Source organism: Urocampus carinirostris, chromosome 2 (genome assembly GCF_059441175.1).
Source record: "Urocampus carinirostris isolate Australia breed hairy pipefish chromosome 2, RoL_Ucar_1.0, whole genome shotgun sequence".
In the NCBI taxonomy this organism is placed as follows: Eukaryota; Metazoa; Chordata; class Actinopteri; order Syngnathiformes; family Syngnathidae; genus Urocampus; species Urocampus carinirostris.
In genome coordinates, this window is record NC_142350.1 from 794,793 (window position 1) to 812,646 (window position 17,854).

Sequence of the window (17,854 nt, forward strand, 5' to 3'; positions counted from 1 at the left end):
GAACGAAATGTCGATACACCTGACCCGTACAGTTAAACTGTAGCGAGCCGATGCAGCCGCAGCCAAACAGGGCGCAGCCATTTTAGTCATTAGGTGAGCAAACCCCCCATTCCACCCCTTAATGCTGAGCGCCAAGCAGGGAGGCAATGAGTACCAATGTTGTAAGTCTTAGGTATGACTCGGCCGAGGCTCGAACCAGCGACCTCCTCCGACAGTTCTCATAGTCGTAGCCAAAAGCGACTGCCTTCTTTTCTGATTCTCTGTCAAAGCAAAATTCAAGAACAGTTAATTTGTTTAATTTTTATTTTATTTTTATACATTCTCAGGGATTCTGTGTTGTTGTTCGATTTGAATTCAGTTCAGTGTGTAAAAAGCTTTATTTTTTTTGTTTTTTACACTTTTCTTGTAGATCTGGGAATATTCTAATTTATATTTCATGTGTTTTCGGCACAGCTCCTAAGAATTTTTTTTTGTGGTTTTTCTTTTTGGTAATATATTGTCAATAATAATAAAAAAATATTATCTCATCTCATCTCATCTCATTAGCTGTACCGTTTATCCTATTTAGGGTCGCGGGGGGGCTGGAGCCCATCCCATCCATCTCCGGGCAGTGGGCAGGGAACACCCTGAACTGGTTGCCAGCCAATCGTAGGGCACACGTGGACAGACAACTTACTCGCTCATTCACACCTAGGGACAATTTGGACCGGAAAAATCACCTGAAATGCATGTCTTTGGAATGTGGGAAGAAACCGGAGTGCCCGGAGGAAACCCACGCAAGCACGGGGAGGACATACAAACTCCGCACAGTAAGGCCGGTAGCTGGACCCACGCAGGAGGTTCCCACGACCTCAGAACTGTGCCGCACACGCGCTAACCACTGCGCCGCCGTGCTGCCCCCCCCCCTGCAAAACATATGAAATAATTAATTAATAAATAATTTGGTGTAAAATGTTTTATTATTATTGATGATCATTAAAAAAAATCTGAGCCAAAAGAGACAGTTTACTAAATAGAGCTGTAGGGGACGGTGAAGTTCACATTACAACGCCATAATGACAAGCCACCATACCAGGCGTTCATTTTCACACACTTTTTTTTCTCCGTTTATTAAGCGGTCTATAGAGTCAGACTGCCAAGGAGAAACATGGCAATGGCAACAAATTCAAGCTCGTCAAGTTCATTTTCAAACACTTCACCCAAAATATAAGAATTTTCCTGACATTGAAATCACAACTTTAAAATTCAAACATTTTCAAGGATTTCAAACACCCGCATGAACCCCGAATAAGGTTTCAAGTTGGAGAGGAAGAGCAGGTCCACCAAATGTCCGTTCAATTTCCGTGTTGTTGGACCTTGCCTCATTACAAAAGAAAACGCACAAAACCAATGACTTAGAAAAAAGCAGATGTGTTGTTTTCCTTTCAGATGACGACGACAGTGCAAAGAAAGAGGGTGAGGCGGCCACACTTTTGCCTCAAAAGTCAAAGTCGCTCTTATGCGCAGGACAAAAACAAAAAGTCCTTTGTCAAGTTTTTCATTAAGTGCAGGAAATTTGAGAATCAGCATCCGTCCTCCCTTTCTAGCAGGACCTCCGGGTGCCCACCAGACCGAAGCGGCAGCGGCGATAGCGTGGGGGACGGGTAAGTGACATGCACACTCTCCACAAAAAAAAAAGAAAATGGAGATTGGGAAAGCAGTTGGTCATCATAATAACAGGGTTCGTACACCTTTTTCATGTCCAAATTCAAGCACTTTTCAAGCACTTTCAAGGCCAATTTTTCCAGTGCTTTCAAAGAAAGAAATCCAGCATCACTCAAAAGAACGTTTTTTTTAAAGTAGAATTTGATAACTAAAATAAAGTCGCTGCCTTGTTGCTAGGACATACTTTTTGCTATTTTGAGCTGTGCCTATTTATAATCAATGATCTTTTAGTGTCAATCAGCTGCTATAAGCTCACATGAATTCTGCCATTCTGCTTCAACAATGCAGGCGCAGCTCAGCTTCGTCACACTTGTTTACAAAAATAGGAAGGGCTTTATAGGTAATGATTAAGTTCAACACGGAAGACAACAAGGAAGGAAATTCTGTAGTGTAAAAAGCAGAAAAATTATATTGATTGCCCAAAAGCAGAGTGCATTCAATCGACTGCTAATCTTTTGCATTTTATTTTACTTATTTAAATGATATTTTTGAAAGCATCAGTGTCTAAATAGTTTATTTATTGTGTGGTCTATAGAGTCAGACTGCCAAGAAACATGGCAAAGGCAACAATTTCAAGTACTTTAACCAAAAATTCAAACAAAACATGTCAGAAATTGAACAGACAGTGGACCCACACGCGCAACGTTTTCACACCAAGCTTTATTTTACGGAAACGGGGCAGTCATGCGCGGGAACATAAACGCCAGCGATTCGGTGATCGCTGGGCAGAAGAAGTGAGACAGAGAACTCAGTCGCGGGAAAACAGACGAATTGGAAACCAGACAGGACAGACAGGATAGATACCAGATACAGGATACATGAGCAGATACCGGACAGAGTCAATATGCATGCCTTGCAAGTGCAGAAGTGCGTTAAAGGACTGATAAGAAGTGAATGAAAGCACTGAGTATAAATAGGAGGGGAGCCAATCAGGCAACGAGCAGCAGCTGGCGTCAAACAAGCGGGCCCAGGTGAGGGCAATGGGCAATTGTGACATAACATAAATTTTCAAAGATTTGAACACCTACTGTTTTTGAGTCGTTTTTCCGTCATTTTTCACACGTTTTCTGTCGATTTTTTTAGGTTGGTTTTGGCTCGTTTTCCGTTGTTTGTGTAGTATTTTTCAGATTTTTTTGCAAGTTTTTAATATTTGGGTCGTTTTTCGGTCATCTCATCTCATCTCATTAGCTGCACCGCTTATCCTCAGTAGGGCTGCGGGGATGCTGGAGCCCATCCCAGCAATCATCGGGCAGTGGGCAGGGGACACCTTGAACTGGTTGCCAGCCAATCGCAGGGCACACAGGGACAGACAACTCGCTCGCTCATTCACACCTAGGGACAATTTGGACCGGCCATTTCACCTGAAATGCATGTCTTTGGAATGTGGGAGGAAACCGGAGTGCCCGGAGGAAACCCACGCAAGCACGGGGAGAACATACAAACTCCGCACAGTAAGTCCGGTAGCTGGATTTGAAGCCACACAGGAGGTTCCCAAGACCTTAGAACTGTGCCGCACAAGCGCTAACCACTGCGCCGCCGTGCTGCCCGTTTTTCGGTCATATTTTGGTAATTTAACGTTATTCCTTTTTTTGGTCTTTTTTGTTGTTGAGTCATCTTTTAGTCATATTTCAAACTCTTGTAATTAGCAGATTCTCAACAACCATATTTTTGCATCTTACCATTTATATAGCACTGAAGAGTAAATATTTTGTATTTTTATTTTATTGTTTTGCATTTTCAGGAATATTTTTGTTGTTGTTCGGAATTCCAAAGAGTATGCTAGCGAGAGGATGCTAACAGTTATGTGCGCCGCTAGCGTAGCCAGCCCAAGTATTAGCGCAAGCTAGTAAACACTGTCGGCAATGCTAACTTCTTCATAGTAAAAAGTTTTGGTAATGGCTATATTTTAACGACTTTATATTTACAAATTATGCTAATGGCCTCTTGTTGATGAGTTATGCTAACGGATACATGCTAAAAAGTGATGCTAACGGCTAAATGCTAACTTCTTCATGCTAAAAATTTTTGGTAATGGCTATATTTTAACGACTTCATATTTACAAATTATGCTAATGGACTCATGTTAATGAGTTATGCTAATGGCAACATGCTAAAAAGTGATGCTACCGGCTAAATGCTAACTTCTTCATGCTAAAGAATTTTGGTAAAGGCAATATTGTTAAGACTTCATATTTACAAATTATGCTAATGGCCTCATGTTGATGAGTTATGCTAATGGGTACGTGCTAAAAAGTGATGCTAACAGCTAAATGTTAACTTTTTCATGCTAAAAAATGTCGGTAATGGCAATATTTTAATGACTTCATATTTACAAATTATGCTAATGGCCTCATGTTGATGAGTTATGCTAAAGGGTACATGCTAAAAAGGCTGCGGAGTCCCCCCACAGAACCAAGTAGAAATTTACAAATACAGCTTTCCCAGTTAATAAGTTTATGTTTTATCCCGGGATCATCTTCTAGATCAATCACAACTCTCACAATTGCCGCGGGAATTGTCTAGTTATATCTATCTTCTGACACAAAAGTTTGACGGGTAAGTCCTCCCAGAGCTTTTGGAATTGCCCAACGATTCATATATAAAAATTCCTGCCCGATTGGGACTCTTGTGTGACAATATGGATAAGCCATACGACCAAAAAAAGAGTTCATCCGGAATGAATGGATTTGAAAATCTCCCATCTGGAAAATACGGGCCAATACAAATCAATGGGTAGCCATGGCAACCAGGGCTTTCCTGAGGGTCGTCATAGTAATCAGGGACTGTCCAGGGTGGCTTGAGGGGGCCTGACCCACATTACCTTTAACCATGGGTAAATGGTGAATTCCAAAGAGTGGATGCTAGCAAGAGGATGCTAACAGCTATGTGCGCCGCTAGCAAAGTGTTGGGCTGGCATAGCCAGCCCAAATATTAGAGCAAGCTAGCTGTAAACACTGACGGTGATTAGAGTCCCCCCACAGAACCAAGTTAAAAATTACAAATACATCTCTCTGAGGTAAAAACTTCATGCTAACTCATAATGCTAACAACTCAGCGCTACCGGTTCTCTACCAACATCTGCCAGATCAATCATAACTCTTACAATTGCCGCGGGAATTGTTTAGTTACTAAATAAGTTGGTGCATAATGTTTTATAGGCAGCACGGCGATGCAGTGGTTAGCGCGTGCTGCCCCGTGCTTGTGTGGGTTTCCTCCGGGCACTCGGGTTTCCTCCCACATTCCAAAGACATGCATTTCAGGGGGATTGGCCGGTCCAAATTGTCCCTAGTTGTGAATGAGCTAGCGAGTTGTCTGTCCCTATGTGCCCTGCGATTGGCTAGCAACCAGTTCAGGGTGTCCCCTGCCCACCGCCTGATGATTGCTGGGATGGGCTCCAGCACCTCCGCGACCCTACTGAGGATAAGCTGTGCAGCAGATGAGATGAGATGAGATGAGATAATATTTTTTTGACAATATATTACCAAAAAGAAAGAAAGAAAGAAAAACCACAAAAAAAAATTCTTAGGAGCTGTGCCGAAAGAGTCTCTCGAACAAGAGACTGATTTCCCATGACTAGCCGGATAAACCTGTCCTCTTGGATGGGACAGTAGGGGGCAGTAACGCTTCACACGACAGCTCGCTAATGAGAACTGGAGCCACCACCAGTGTCATTTTGAAACACTTAAAAACAATCTTAATTTATTGCATGGTTTATCAAAACTGCCAGGAAACACGCAATGGAAATAATTTTAAACGGTTAAAGCACTTCACTCAAAATTAGGATTTTCCTGACCTTAAAAACGCAATATTAAAATTTAACCTTTTTTAACGGATTTCAAGAACCTGTACAAACCCTGTGATAAATACTCCACCATCTTCCGGTTATTTGACCAGATATCTCCAAAGTCCGGCCCGGGGTTGGGTCAAGTCAAGTCAAGTCAAGTCACATTTATTTGTATTGCCCTTAATCACAAGATGTCTCAAAGGACTGAACAGGTTACATCTATATCATCTCCTGATCTTAAACCAACAGCACACAAGGAAAAACTTAAAACTTCAAGCACAAGGAAAATAAGAAACCTTGAAAGGGGCCTCACAAGTGGTAATTCTCCAGGGTGCAATAGATTTAGCATTGGGTAACAGTACTCAATACATAGTGAACATCAATAAAAGAAAACAATAGGTAATATGTTTAAATTTGTCCAGAAAGTGCATGACAGCAACGATGCAGCTTCCCAACTCTGCCAGCTGGTAGATGCAGGCGTTGACATGCTTCAGGTCAAGATGGTGGTTTGTGACCCGTCTCAAATCATCCTTCTCCCTCATATCACCACCAGCCAGGCAGTCAGAAAAAGACAGGAAAAGAAAAGTATGAGGTGGGCATCAACCAAAAGCTATTCAATAGAAGTGGGTCTTAAGTCTAGATTTTAAAACTTCGACTGAGGTTGCAGATCTTATCTCCAGGGGCAGAGGATTCCACAGCCCCGGGGCCCAGATGGAGAACGCTCTTGAGCCTACAGAATTCTTCTTGGGTCTTCGAGTCACAAGTAGACCGTCATTTTCCAAGGAAATCAAATCGAAGAGAAAAGAGGGCGCAAGTCCATGCATTTGTATGTTAGTAAGAGAACCTTAAAGTCACATCTTAAGGGAGCCAGTGCAAGTTAGCTAATATAGGAGTGATATGCGCAAACTTTTTTGTCTTCGTCAAACGTCTCGCTGCCGCATTTTAGCCAGCTGCAAACCTTTGATGCTAGACATCGGGAGACCAGAAAGCAATACATTCAAGTCATCAAGCTGAGAAGTAATAAACGCATGAATTATGATTTCAGCATCTGATTGAGGAAGCATCGGGCAAATCTTCAAAATATTATGGAGGTGGAAGAAAGCTATTCAAGTAATATTTTTCACATGTAACTGAAACGACAGATTAGGATCAAATATAACACCTAGATCTTTGACCAAGTCACTCTTGGCTGTATTACATTTGTTGAGGTACAGAGCAGTGTTTGAAAACAAATCACTAAAATGAGCTTGACCAACAATCAACATTTCGGGTTTTTTTCTGGGTTAAGGCGCAAAACATCACGTGACATTCATCTTTGTATCTCAGTAAGGCAGGCTTTCAAATTTCTACAGCTCAACTGACCAGTTGTCCTCAGTGGCAGATATAGTTGAGTGTCATCTGCATAGCAATGGAAACTAATATTATACTTACAGATAATATCACCAAGCAGAAGCATATAAATACTAAAAAGAAGCCCTGTGGTGCGCCACAAGGGACATCAAAATGTTCAGAGGTCAGATGGCTGTAGTTAACACATTGCGTCCTGTCAGACAGTTAGGACCTAAACCACGAGAGTATGATTCTTGAGATACCAATCAATTTTTCCAGGCGAAAAAGTAATATGTGGTGGTCAGCAGCACTGAGATCCAGCAGCAGGAGCATTGACGAGGCACCAGAGTCTATTGCTAAGAGGTGATCATTGGTTAATATAGCAAGGGCTGTCTCAGTAGAGCGATTTCCTCTGATTGCTGACTGGACAGATTCAAAGACTTTATTTTCAGACATGAAGTTGTTCAGCTGCTGTGCAACGACCTTTTCAAGTAACTTGCAAAAAGGGTTGGATTTGACACTGGCCTCAAATGACATAAGCTAGGTTAGGTTGCTTCAGCATGGATTTAATGACAGCAGACTTTAAGGCTACCGGAACAATACCCGAGGATAGCGATAAATTACCGTAATTTCCGCACTATAAGGCGCACCTAAAAGCCTTTATTTTTTTCAAAAGCTGACCATGAGCCTTATAATACAGTGCGCCTTATTTATGGATGAATATTAAGTCGCAAGGTCTTGCAACTAATGCAGCAGCCGCCGACTAGATTTTGCCCCGAACGCAAAGTAGTCCGCGGTGTATGCTGGGATTTATTTACTGGCGTTTCATTGGCTAACTAATGTGTCAATCATCATTTGAATCGATCACTATTGGCTAAAGTTATTCGGAGGTAAAGGGGGCGGATCCTTTTTATCATTTACAGGCTCGCATAGGCTAAAGGCGCAAAACAAAGCCTGCAATTGGCCGAAAAAGATGTGTCAATCATCAGTTGAATCGATCATTATTGGCTAAAGTTATTCGGAGGTAAAGGGGGCGGATCCTTTTTATCATTTACAGGCTGGCATAGGCTAAAAGGGCAAAACAAAGCCTGCAATTGGCCGAAAAAGATGAATGTGAATAGCAAGTTGGGTTGACGGCATAGAGAAAACAGTATTTTACTATTCTGTATTGTATTTGTAAATATTTTACTCTCCTGGATTTACTACACTCACGGATATACGTAAGAGGACCATGGTTGCACATTATTATTGAACACAACGACTTCGGTGAGCTACTCGGCTATATATTTTCCCTGTATCTTGTTTCTGACTGAACTCGATGTTTCTGTGATAAGCGGTGCAGATAATGGATGGAATGAAGTGTCTATTTTTAAATTAAACTCAATTCCAAGTGTTTGTTGTCATATGCACAGTAACGTTGCGAGCGAAAAAGAAAATAGAAACTAAGGAATGGTTGACATGTCTTGAATCCCAAGACTTTAACCTTCCGAATGATATTTGGAACGATGCATTTGAGTGACATCATACTGACACCGCATCCACACGTGTTCTCGACACGTATTTGCTTCTTTGCAAGCTTTGGGAATGTTAAGGGGGTAATAAGTTTGACTGAACTATCTGACTGTTTTGTCGACGTTCCCATTGTAGCGCCTTATAATCTGGTGCATCTTATGTATGTCAAATATAGGACCAAAAACTATTTTTTCGGGGTGCGCCCTATAACTCAGTGTGCCTTATAGTGCGGAAAATACGGTAATCATATTTAAAACTGAAGCTCCTAAGATCCCAAAGAGCTCTTTCACCAGTTAAGCACTATAAGGCGCACCTAAAAGCCTTTATTTTTTTCAAAAGCTGACCATGCGCCTTATAATACAGTGCGCTTCCGCATCTTTAAGGGTTGCAGAATGTTCATTTAGAATTTCATTCCGGGTGGGTTAATTCTTTTTAATAAAAATACCATAAAGTCATTAGCAGAATAGGTAGAACTATTGGGGTTAAGTTGCTGTCTAGTAAGTTTCGCCATTGTCTTGAACAAAAATTTCAGATTATCTTTATGCACAGCTATAAACTACCGTATTTTCTGCACTATTAGGCGCACCGGGTTATAGGGCGCACCGAGTTATAGGGCGCACCCCCAAAAAATAGTTTTTGGTCCTATATTTCCCATACATAAGGCGCACCAGATTATAAGGCGCTACAATGTGAACGCCGACAAAACAGTCAGATAGTTCAGTCAAACTTATTACCCCCTTAACATTCCGAAAGCTTGCAAAGAAGCAAATACGTGTCGTAGACACGTGCGGATGCGGTGTCCGTACGATGTCACCCAAAAAAACATTTCTTAGTTTCCATTTATTTTTTGCTGGACAGCAAAGTAAGAATTTTGTTGTGCAGGGAAACGGGGTTATTTACTGTGCATATGACAATAAACACTTTGAATTGAATTTAGTTTAAAAATAGACTCATCACAGGAACATAAAGTAGCTCACCGAAGTCGTTGTGTTCAATAATAATGTGCAACCATGGTCCTCTTATATCCGTGAGTGTAGTAAATCCAGGAGAGTAAAATATTTACAAATACAATACAGAATAGTAAAATACTGTTTTCTCTATGCGGTCAACCCAACTTGCCATTCACATTCATCTTTTTCGGCCAATTGCAGGCTTTGTTTTACCCCTTTAGCCCATGCCTGCCTGTAAATGATAAAAAGGATCCGCCCCCTTTACCTCCGAATAACTGTAGCCAATAGTGACTGATTCAAATGATGATTGACACATTGGTTAGGAAATTAAACGCCGGTATATAAATCCCAGCATACACCGCCGACGACTTCGCCTTCGGGGGAAAATCTAGTCGGCGGCTGCTTGCTTTAGTTGCAAGACTTTGCGACGTAATATTGATCCATATATAAGGCGACTGCATGGTCAGCTTTTGAAAAAAATCAAGGCTTTTAGGTGCGCCTTATAGTGCGGAAAATACGGTACTTTATATTTCAGCAAGCTGTCATATCAGGCCAGTCAGAAAACCTCAAGCTTTGCAGTGCGCTATTTTCGTTTAAGTTTCCTGTAACCTTGTTTTAGTGACCAGGTTTCTTCAGTAAACCAAGGTGTATACTTCTTTGGTTGAGGTTAATGCCATAGGGGAACCACAGAGTGAAGAGCTTTAACCAAAGCAGTATTAAAGTCGTTTTTAAGTGAGTCAACGGGCCCATATATACTGTGCGAAGGGAAGGCCGCAGTCGGTGTAGGTAAAAGTTCTGTTAAAGCTGATGTCGTTGCAAGGGCGGATATTGCGGCTACTAAAACCTAAATTTTCCTTATTATGGTAAACATTAAACAGCACCTGACAAGATAGTACTCGGAGATAGCATTAGCATTAGCATAGAGTAACAGAGAATCATTTTGAGGCTACCCCACCCCGGGTAAGAAATAGGGGCTATCAACTATTTCATCAAAACCAAATGTATCAATCGGTGACTTAAAAGCATAAGTTACTAAGTCTGTTAAAGTTCCAAAAATTAATCCAAAAAATTTGAAAATGGTCCAACAACTACAAAAATTGATGGTGACATAGAAGACCTCAAAACAAGTGCTTCAAACGTTTTAAAAACAGTATAGGTATTGGGAGTACATTTCCGCATACTTTCTGATGTAAGAGCAATACCGCCACCATTTTTTGCACGGTCATGCCAATTGCGAACTCACAAAGTTAGGGGGAGAAGCCATCTTTAGCAATACAAACTCATTTGGTTTTAACCACGTCTCAAAAAGGCAAATTAGGTTAAGATTGTCATCACTAATAAGGTCATTGACAAGTAGAGCTTTGGAAGCAAGTGATCTAATATTCAGAGGCCTCAGCACTGTGGACGGAGCTGAACCCTTAACCGAATTTTGAACCTTAGTGGTAACCTCCACAAGATTTTGGGGCCAGTCACGGATCTTGTGCCTTGAATGGCGGCAGGTGCGGCCCCGGATTCCATACCACAGGAATATTGTAGACAGGTGGAGTAACAGGGTGAATAACAGTAGCATTACAGACTCCACACCGATGGTTTACAGGCTCGCTAATCATCTGTGACCTGGCCTGCACAAATGTACCCTGTCATGGTAGGCTTAAACAGTAATCTATCTTTCTAGAAAGAGTGAGAGCGCCTTCCCAGTTAGGGTGAGGGCCATCCCTCCTCAGCAGGTCATGTCGGCCCCAGAAAGACGACCAGTTATCCACAAACCTAAATCCCTGTGACTACAGAAAAAACTTGCCAGCCACCAATTGAATGAGACTAGTCTGCTAATACTCTCACCTTTGCCTCTCACAGGCAAGGAGCCAGAGACAATTACTCTGTGCTGACTCATCTTTATGGCGAGATTACAGGTGCTCGCAATATTTTTCTTTGTAATCTCAGATTGCCTCATCCTAGTATCATTGGAGCCGTTGAGAATTACTATATCATTGTATCTAGGCCTCTCCTACTGTCTAGGTTTACCTGCCTGCGGTAGCACGCACAACCTTTACAACAACTCATACTTACTTCGGAGGAGACGGAAGCCGCGAAGCGTCTTAGCGTCTTGGCAGCCAGGGAGGGGTTGCTCCTTCACTGGAGTTTGGCAGAGGTTAGGGCCCGTGATCAAAGTTTTACTGGCCCATGTTCTCTGTCATAAATTATACACCTTGCCTTTGGCTTTTTGTGAGAAATTTAGCCCACCGCATGGCGACTGTAAATCAAAAATTTAATCATGACTGTGATGGCTGCCGCTTCCAAGACAAGTGGTTATTTGAGTATTTTTTCACCAAAATCCGTAACAACTGCCTAAGTTGCCAAATGACTGTTTTTTTTTTCGATGAATATAAAATAAAAGAGGCACTGCCAGACACAACATGCTGACTACAAAAAGCTAAGGGGAAACGAATGCTGTAAAAAGGTTAAGCAACTGGAAACTGTTTTAACGGCACAGGAACGCTTCTTCACACGACCCTGCAAGTGAAATGAAATGCTACAAAGGTAAGCTACTAGGTCGCGACGCTTATCTCCAAGCACCTTAAACCTTTTACAAAGGGTGAACCTCTGACTGTTCTGAAAGACAGTTCAAAGAATGTCGGGCTGAATAGTCGGCCCTCACACATTTTCAGCTTGCCAAATGTGGCCCGCTTTTTGAAAGTTTTGGACACCCATGCAATAGGCTGAAGGCTATTTGTCATCTAACAGGTCTTCATGGGGCCTCGCTGGCAGCCAGGCCTCTGGACAGCAAAATTGACTTTTTGTTGGACAAGGGCATGGACTTTTCATCAGGTATGCCAGAAGTCAGTGACGCTAGCGAATAACAATTTCACTCTAGCTCAAAAGAAATCAAGAAGAGTCGAGTCCGTATCGGTTTTAAGCCTTGTGGCAGCTTGTTGACATGTGAACTGTGCAAAATATGGCCCAAATGTAGCCCAAAAACGGCCCAAACGATGCCCAAAAGTGGCCTAAACGTTGCATGAATGTCTCAAAAATGTGGCTCAAAAGTGGCCCCAACACGGCTCAAATGTAGCATGAACGTAGCACGAAAGTGTATACATTGGACAAACGAAACCCAAACGTGGGTTCAATTTAGGGCCAATACATGGCTTGAATGTGGCTTAAACGTGGTACAAACATGGCACAAATGTGGACTCAAATGCGGGCGTAAATATAGCCCAAATGTGGCCTAAATTGGCTTAAACATGGTACAAACTTGACACGAACATGGACTCAAATTCAGGCTCAAATGTGGCCCAAACGTGGCCAAAATATTGCCCCAAAATGGCACGAATGTGGTATGAACGTGCCACAGTGTGGCTCAAACATAGCACAAACAAACCGCAAATGTGGGCCAAAACTTGGGCCCAAACATGGAATCAGATGTGGGCCCAAACGTGACCAAAATGTCAACAGCCGTCGGCACAAAGGTTCAAGCGCTTATCTGGGACAACACTATTTTATTTTTGCATTTGTGCTTCTGCAGATTCAGTTGCTGCGGACAGCCAATCAAACGGTGAGCACTTTTGAAATGACCAAAACAATCAAACATCTTCCATTCCGAGGGTATCCTCCTTTTCAGCCAATGGCGAGGAGCTATTGACTGTGGTGGGCCAGACGGCGGAAGCCGCACGTGAGCCAAAGAGGGAGGGGCAAGATCAGGAACTATGCGAGTCCTGTGATTCATCAACAGGGTTGGTGACCTCATTGAAGGGAGGAGCCTTGGACCCGGATTATGCAGGTGAGTGGCCATCTAGACCAAGATAGACTAAGAAATAAGAATTGATTTACAGAAGGGGTATCAAACTCAATTGACTTGAGGGCCGCCGGAGCTAGGGTCTGGGCGAGGTTGGGTCGAATTGGATTTTCCACAAGAAAACTTCTGATTAAAAAAATTAAATTCACTGTTCACCAATATCTTTTTAGAAAAATGCTAGAGAAAATAAAAAATATCAAGAATGAATGTCAAAATAAAACAATTGGTAATAAACGAATGCATAATTTGCATGGGCTGCACTTACATCAGAGGGACAGTGTGGATTATTTTATTACTAGATGTCACTTTATTGTGCTGTGCGACTGAAAGAAAGAAAACAATCCATAGACTTAAAGTGGAGAAAACCATGACAATTTTCTTTTTTTACACAGCCTTTTGCAAAGAAAGTAAAAAAGGAAAAAGAAAAGGGGAACAATGAAATTAAAAAGACTAAGAGTGAGATTAAAGAAGGAACACACTCAGAGTCGGAGATTAAGTTTTTGATAGCCCTTCCATCGGAGGTGCGTCCCACTGAGCGTTCCCCTAGGTGTGCTACCAAAATAGGCTCGGAGGGAAATCTGTGCCGTAAAAGTAGCGTGGAATTTTCAAGATGCCGAGCAGGGACAAGGAACTTGAGGAAATCAAAAAGTCACTCGGCTTTATGATGGACAAAATGGATATAGTCACCAAACAACAAAATCCAATCATGAGTTTAATGGCTAAAATCACAGATCTAAAAAACAAATAAATGGAGAAGGACAAGAGGATTAATGCGCTAGAAGGACGTGTAGCAGAACTTGAACGGTACACCAGGATCAATGACATAATTATCATCGGTCTGGACATCAAACCTCGGACCTATGCCAAGGCTGTGGCAAATAAAAGTATTGCGATGAATGCTGATCAAGATTCTGCTGAGCAATAGGTCATTGCTTTTATGAGTCAAAAAGGGATACCTATCAATGCTGAGGACATAGAAGCATGCCATCCGTTATAAAGAGGTGAGAACCAGTCTGAAGCTACCATAGTGAGGTTTGTCAACAGGAAACAAAAACATGAAATCCTTAAGCAGGGGAAAAAAACTAAAAGGGACAAATGTTTATTTGAATGAACACTTAAGCAAAAATAAACTCTGACATTGCAAGACAAGCTCGATTTTTGAGGAAAACAAACAAGATACAAGGAACTTGGACTTCAAACTGCAGAGTATACATAAAGTTAAACGGCACTCCAGAAGAAGCAAAAATACTTTGGATTCGAGAAATGCAGGAGCTGGACAGATTTGCCTGAAGGCCTGGATAGAGCGGTAAATAATAATAATAATAATAATAATAATAATTTCCTTGTATTGTCATTCTGTGTAACAATGTACACAGAACGAAATGTCGATTGCATCTGACCCGATGCAGCCGCAGCCAAGAGAGGGCGCCGCCGACCACTTTTTAAGTCTTAGGAATGACTCGGCCGGGGCGCGAACCCGAACCTCCCAGTCTCAAAGCGGGCGCCTTACCATCTAGGCTACTGAGCTGATATGACACTGGACGATCTTGGACAGTGATGGATTCAAATGATACAGTGACATCCTGGACTGACAACACGGACACCTTAATTACAGATCACAATAAAAAAATCTATCATAATACATCAGGCCATGATCTACCGGAATCGAGCATTATTGATCACACTGACTACAATAATTCAAAATTAGATGACTTCAATCCTGACCACAAATTTCTATCAACTAGCTAAGACAATTGCAAATACTATACTGAAAAGGAATATAATACTTTTGTTAAATCTGAAGGGAAATTCTCAATAATTCACTTCAACAGTAGATGTACACAAATTTTGAAGACATCACAGAATGCTTACAGCACTTTGAGAACCCGTTTAGTGTGATTGCAGTTTCTGAAACGTGGTTCAGTGAGGAAAAGGGAGTTGATTTTGAATTAAATGACTATAATTTGAACTACGTAAATAGAACAAAACAGGAGGAGGAGCAGTATATATGCGCACAAAAGATTTAAATCTAAGATAATACAAAACATGCCATTTGTAATTGATGATTTACTTGAATGTCTTACAATAGAAATTTTAAATGAAAAAATGAGAAATATTATAGTCAGTTGTGTATATAGTTCACCGGGTTCAAATCTTGAAACCTTCACAAACTGGGCTGAAAAAAACATGTTCAACAATAGGCAACAAAACACTTTTCATCTGTGGAGATTTCAACACAGATCTAATGAATCCAAACAAATATAAAACATTGATGACCATATTAATATAATGTACAGTATGAGTTTGTACCCAACTATATTAAGGCCTAGTACAGGGGTGGCGAACAAGTTTGACACAAAGAGCCGAAATTTTTAACTCTGAGAGTCAAAGAGCCACACCACGCACTGACCTGCCATGACAGACAGACACACACAAACTCCTTATAATACAACAAGTATTGTTCTTGTGTTAATTTCAAGGAAAGTGTCCGCCCTCAATACACAAAAAAACCTAAACATGAAACAAGGCAAAGAGCCACAGTATATATGATGAGTCAAAGAGCCGCATTTTTATTGGCCAAGAGCCGCATGCGGCTCTAGAGCCACGTGTTCGCCACCCCTGGCCTAGTAGAATAACTTCACACAGTGCAACACTCATTGACAATATATTTACAAATAATATTGAATTCACAAACGTCAGCGGATTACTGGGTTGTGACATTTCTGATCACCTACCAGTATTTACAGTGTATGATGAAAAGGTTACTAGACAAGAATCAAATATGGAATATATTTACAAACGAGTTAGAACTGAAGAGACTATTATATCACTCTATGAAGACTTAGTTAAACAAAACTGGAATGCTTTATATGGTACATATGATGTGGATCGTGCATTTGACATATTTTTGGAAATATTCACCAACAAGTACAACAAAAACTGTTCAATGAGACAAACTAATATAAGAATAAATCTGGAAAGCATCCATGGATAACTAAGGGTTTATATAATGCTTATAAGAAAAAAAACACCTTATAAGAACATTTATTAAACTAAGAACTGAGGAAGCCGAATCCCGATATAAAACGTATAAAAACAAATTGACAGGAATAATAAGAGCAAGCAGGAAATTATACTATACCAATTTATTACATAATAACAAAAGTAATATAAAAGGTATTTGGGAAATATTAAATAGTATAATAAAAGGAAAGAATGTAAGTAATGCATATCCAAACTATTTTATTGATAAGAACAGTGAAAATTACAATTTAAATCAAGTTGTGGAGAATTTCAATAGTTATTTTGTAAATGTTGGACCAGAACTGTCTGCAAATATCCCAGAGTACAATAGTAAGCAATTTAAGTCACTGATAAAAATGAACTCCAAGACCATGTTTCTATCTGGAGTTGGGGAATCAGAGATCTTAGAAGTGGTTAACAAGTGTAAAAACAAAACATTTATGGATTGTTTTGACATTGATATAGTACTAGTTAAGCAAATTATAAATAGCATTGTGAAACCACTGACCTACATATGTAATCTATCATTTTTAACAGGCAAATTTCCAAATCAAATTAAAATAACAAAAGTTATACCAATTTCCAAAAATGGAAACAAATTTTTACAAACTATAGACCGGTATCTCTGCTTCCCCATTCTCTAAAATATTAGAGAAACTTTACAATAATAGACAAGAACAATTTATAGATAAACATAAATTGATGCATGAAAGTCAATATGGTTTTATAGCAAACAGATCAGCAACAATGGCTATTATTGATGCAGTAGAAGAAATCACCCAAAGCATAGAGAAAAAGAGATACGCAGTTGGGGTATTTATTGACCTAAAAAAGCATTTGATACCATTAATCATAATATACTATTAAAAAAATGGAAAGATATTGCATCAGGGGCGTGGCTCTGCAATGGATTCAAAGTTATTTAACGGGGAGGAAGCAATATGTGAAAATGGGAGAGTTGTCATCTGAATACTTGAACATCTGTTATGGAGGACCACAGGGTTCTATCCTGGGTCCCAAGTTATTCAATTTATATATTAACGATATTTTTAATCTTTCAAAACTATTAAAAATAGTAATATTTGCAGACGACACTAACATTTCAAATGATAACTATGTTGATTTGGTAAACTGCATTAATCATGAATTAATTAACCTAAAAGTATGGATTAATAAAAATAAATTATCTTTAAATTTAAATAAAACCAAAGTAATATTCTTTGGTAATCGCAAGGTAAATCAAGATTTAGAAGTAAAAATGGATGGTGCTGCAATAGACACTGTATCAGAAATTAAGTTTTTAAGGGTCATAATAGACAATAAATTAAGCTGGAAAACACACATCAAACACATACAAACTAAAGTATCTAAAAGCATTTCAATAATTAATAACGCCAAATTCCTTTTAAACTATACTGCATTGTATTTATTATATTGTTCTCTAGTTCTGCCATACTTAACATATTGTGCAGAAGTCTGGGGCAATAATTACAAAAGTTCACTACAGCACCTTTTTATCCTCCAAAAATGTGCAATTTGAACAATACACAGGGTAGGATATCGGGATCATACTAATATTTTATTCCTGCAGTCCAAATTATTGAAATTGGATGATTTAGTAAAGTATTTTTCACTGCACAACTGCTATTTAAGGTCAACAAAAACATAGTGCCAGAAAACATCCAAAAATGTTTCACTCTGAAAGAGGGAAATTATAAGTAAATTCATAATTCCAAAGGTGAGAACAACCAGAAAAAGTAT

General features: G+C 40.1%; 1 protein-coding gene across 5 annotated transcripts in view; it reads left to right on the forward strand.

Annotated features, from left to right (window-relative positions):
- The window catches only part of LOC148370552 (uncharacterized), a 44,489-nt gene that overhangs the window by 3,027 nt on the left and 23,608 nt on the right, over nucleotides 1-17,854 (forward strand). For 2 of the 5 annotated variants that reach the window (XM_088328194.1, XM_088328198.1), the window contains exons 4-8: nucleotides 1,429-1,455; nucleotides 1,587-1,643; nucleotides 12,022-12,105; nucleotides 12,800-12,829; nucleotides 12,896-13,054. In XM_088328194.1, the coding sequence (XP_088184320.1) occupies nucleotides 1,429-1,455; nucleotides 1,587-1,643; nucleotides 12,022-12,105; nucleotides 12,800-12,829; nucleotides 12,896-13,054 (357 nt within the window). The remainder of the gene's footprint in view (nucleotides 1-1,428; nucleotides 1,456-1,586; nucleotides 1,644-12,021; nucleotides 12,106-12,799; nucleotides 12,830-12,895; nucleotides 13,055-17,854) is intronic. The other 3 variants (XM_088328195.1, XM_088328196.1, XM_088328197.1) reach the window with 3 other exon arrangements.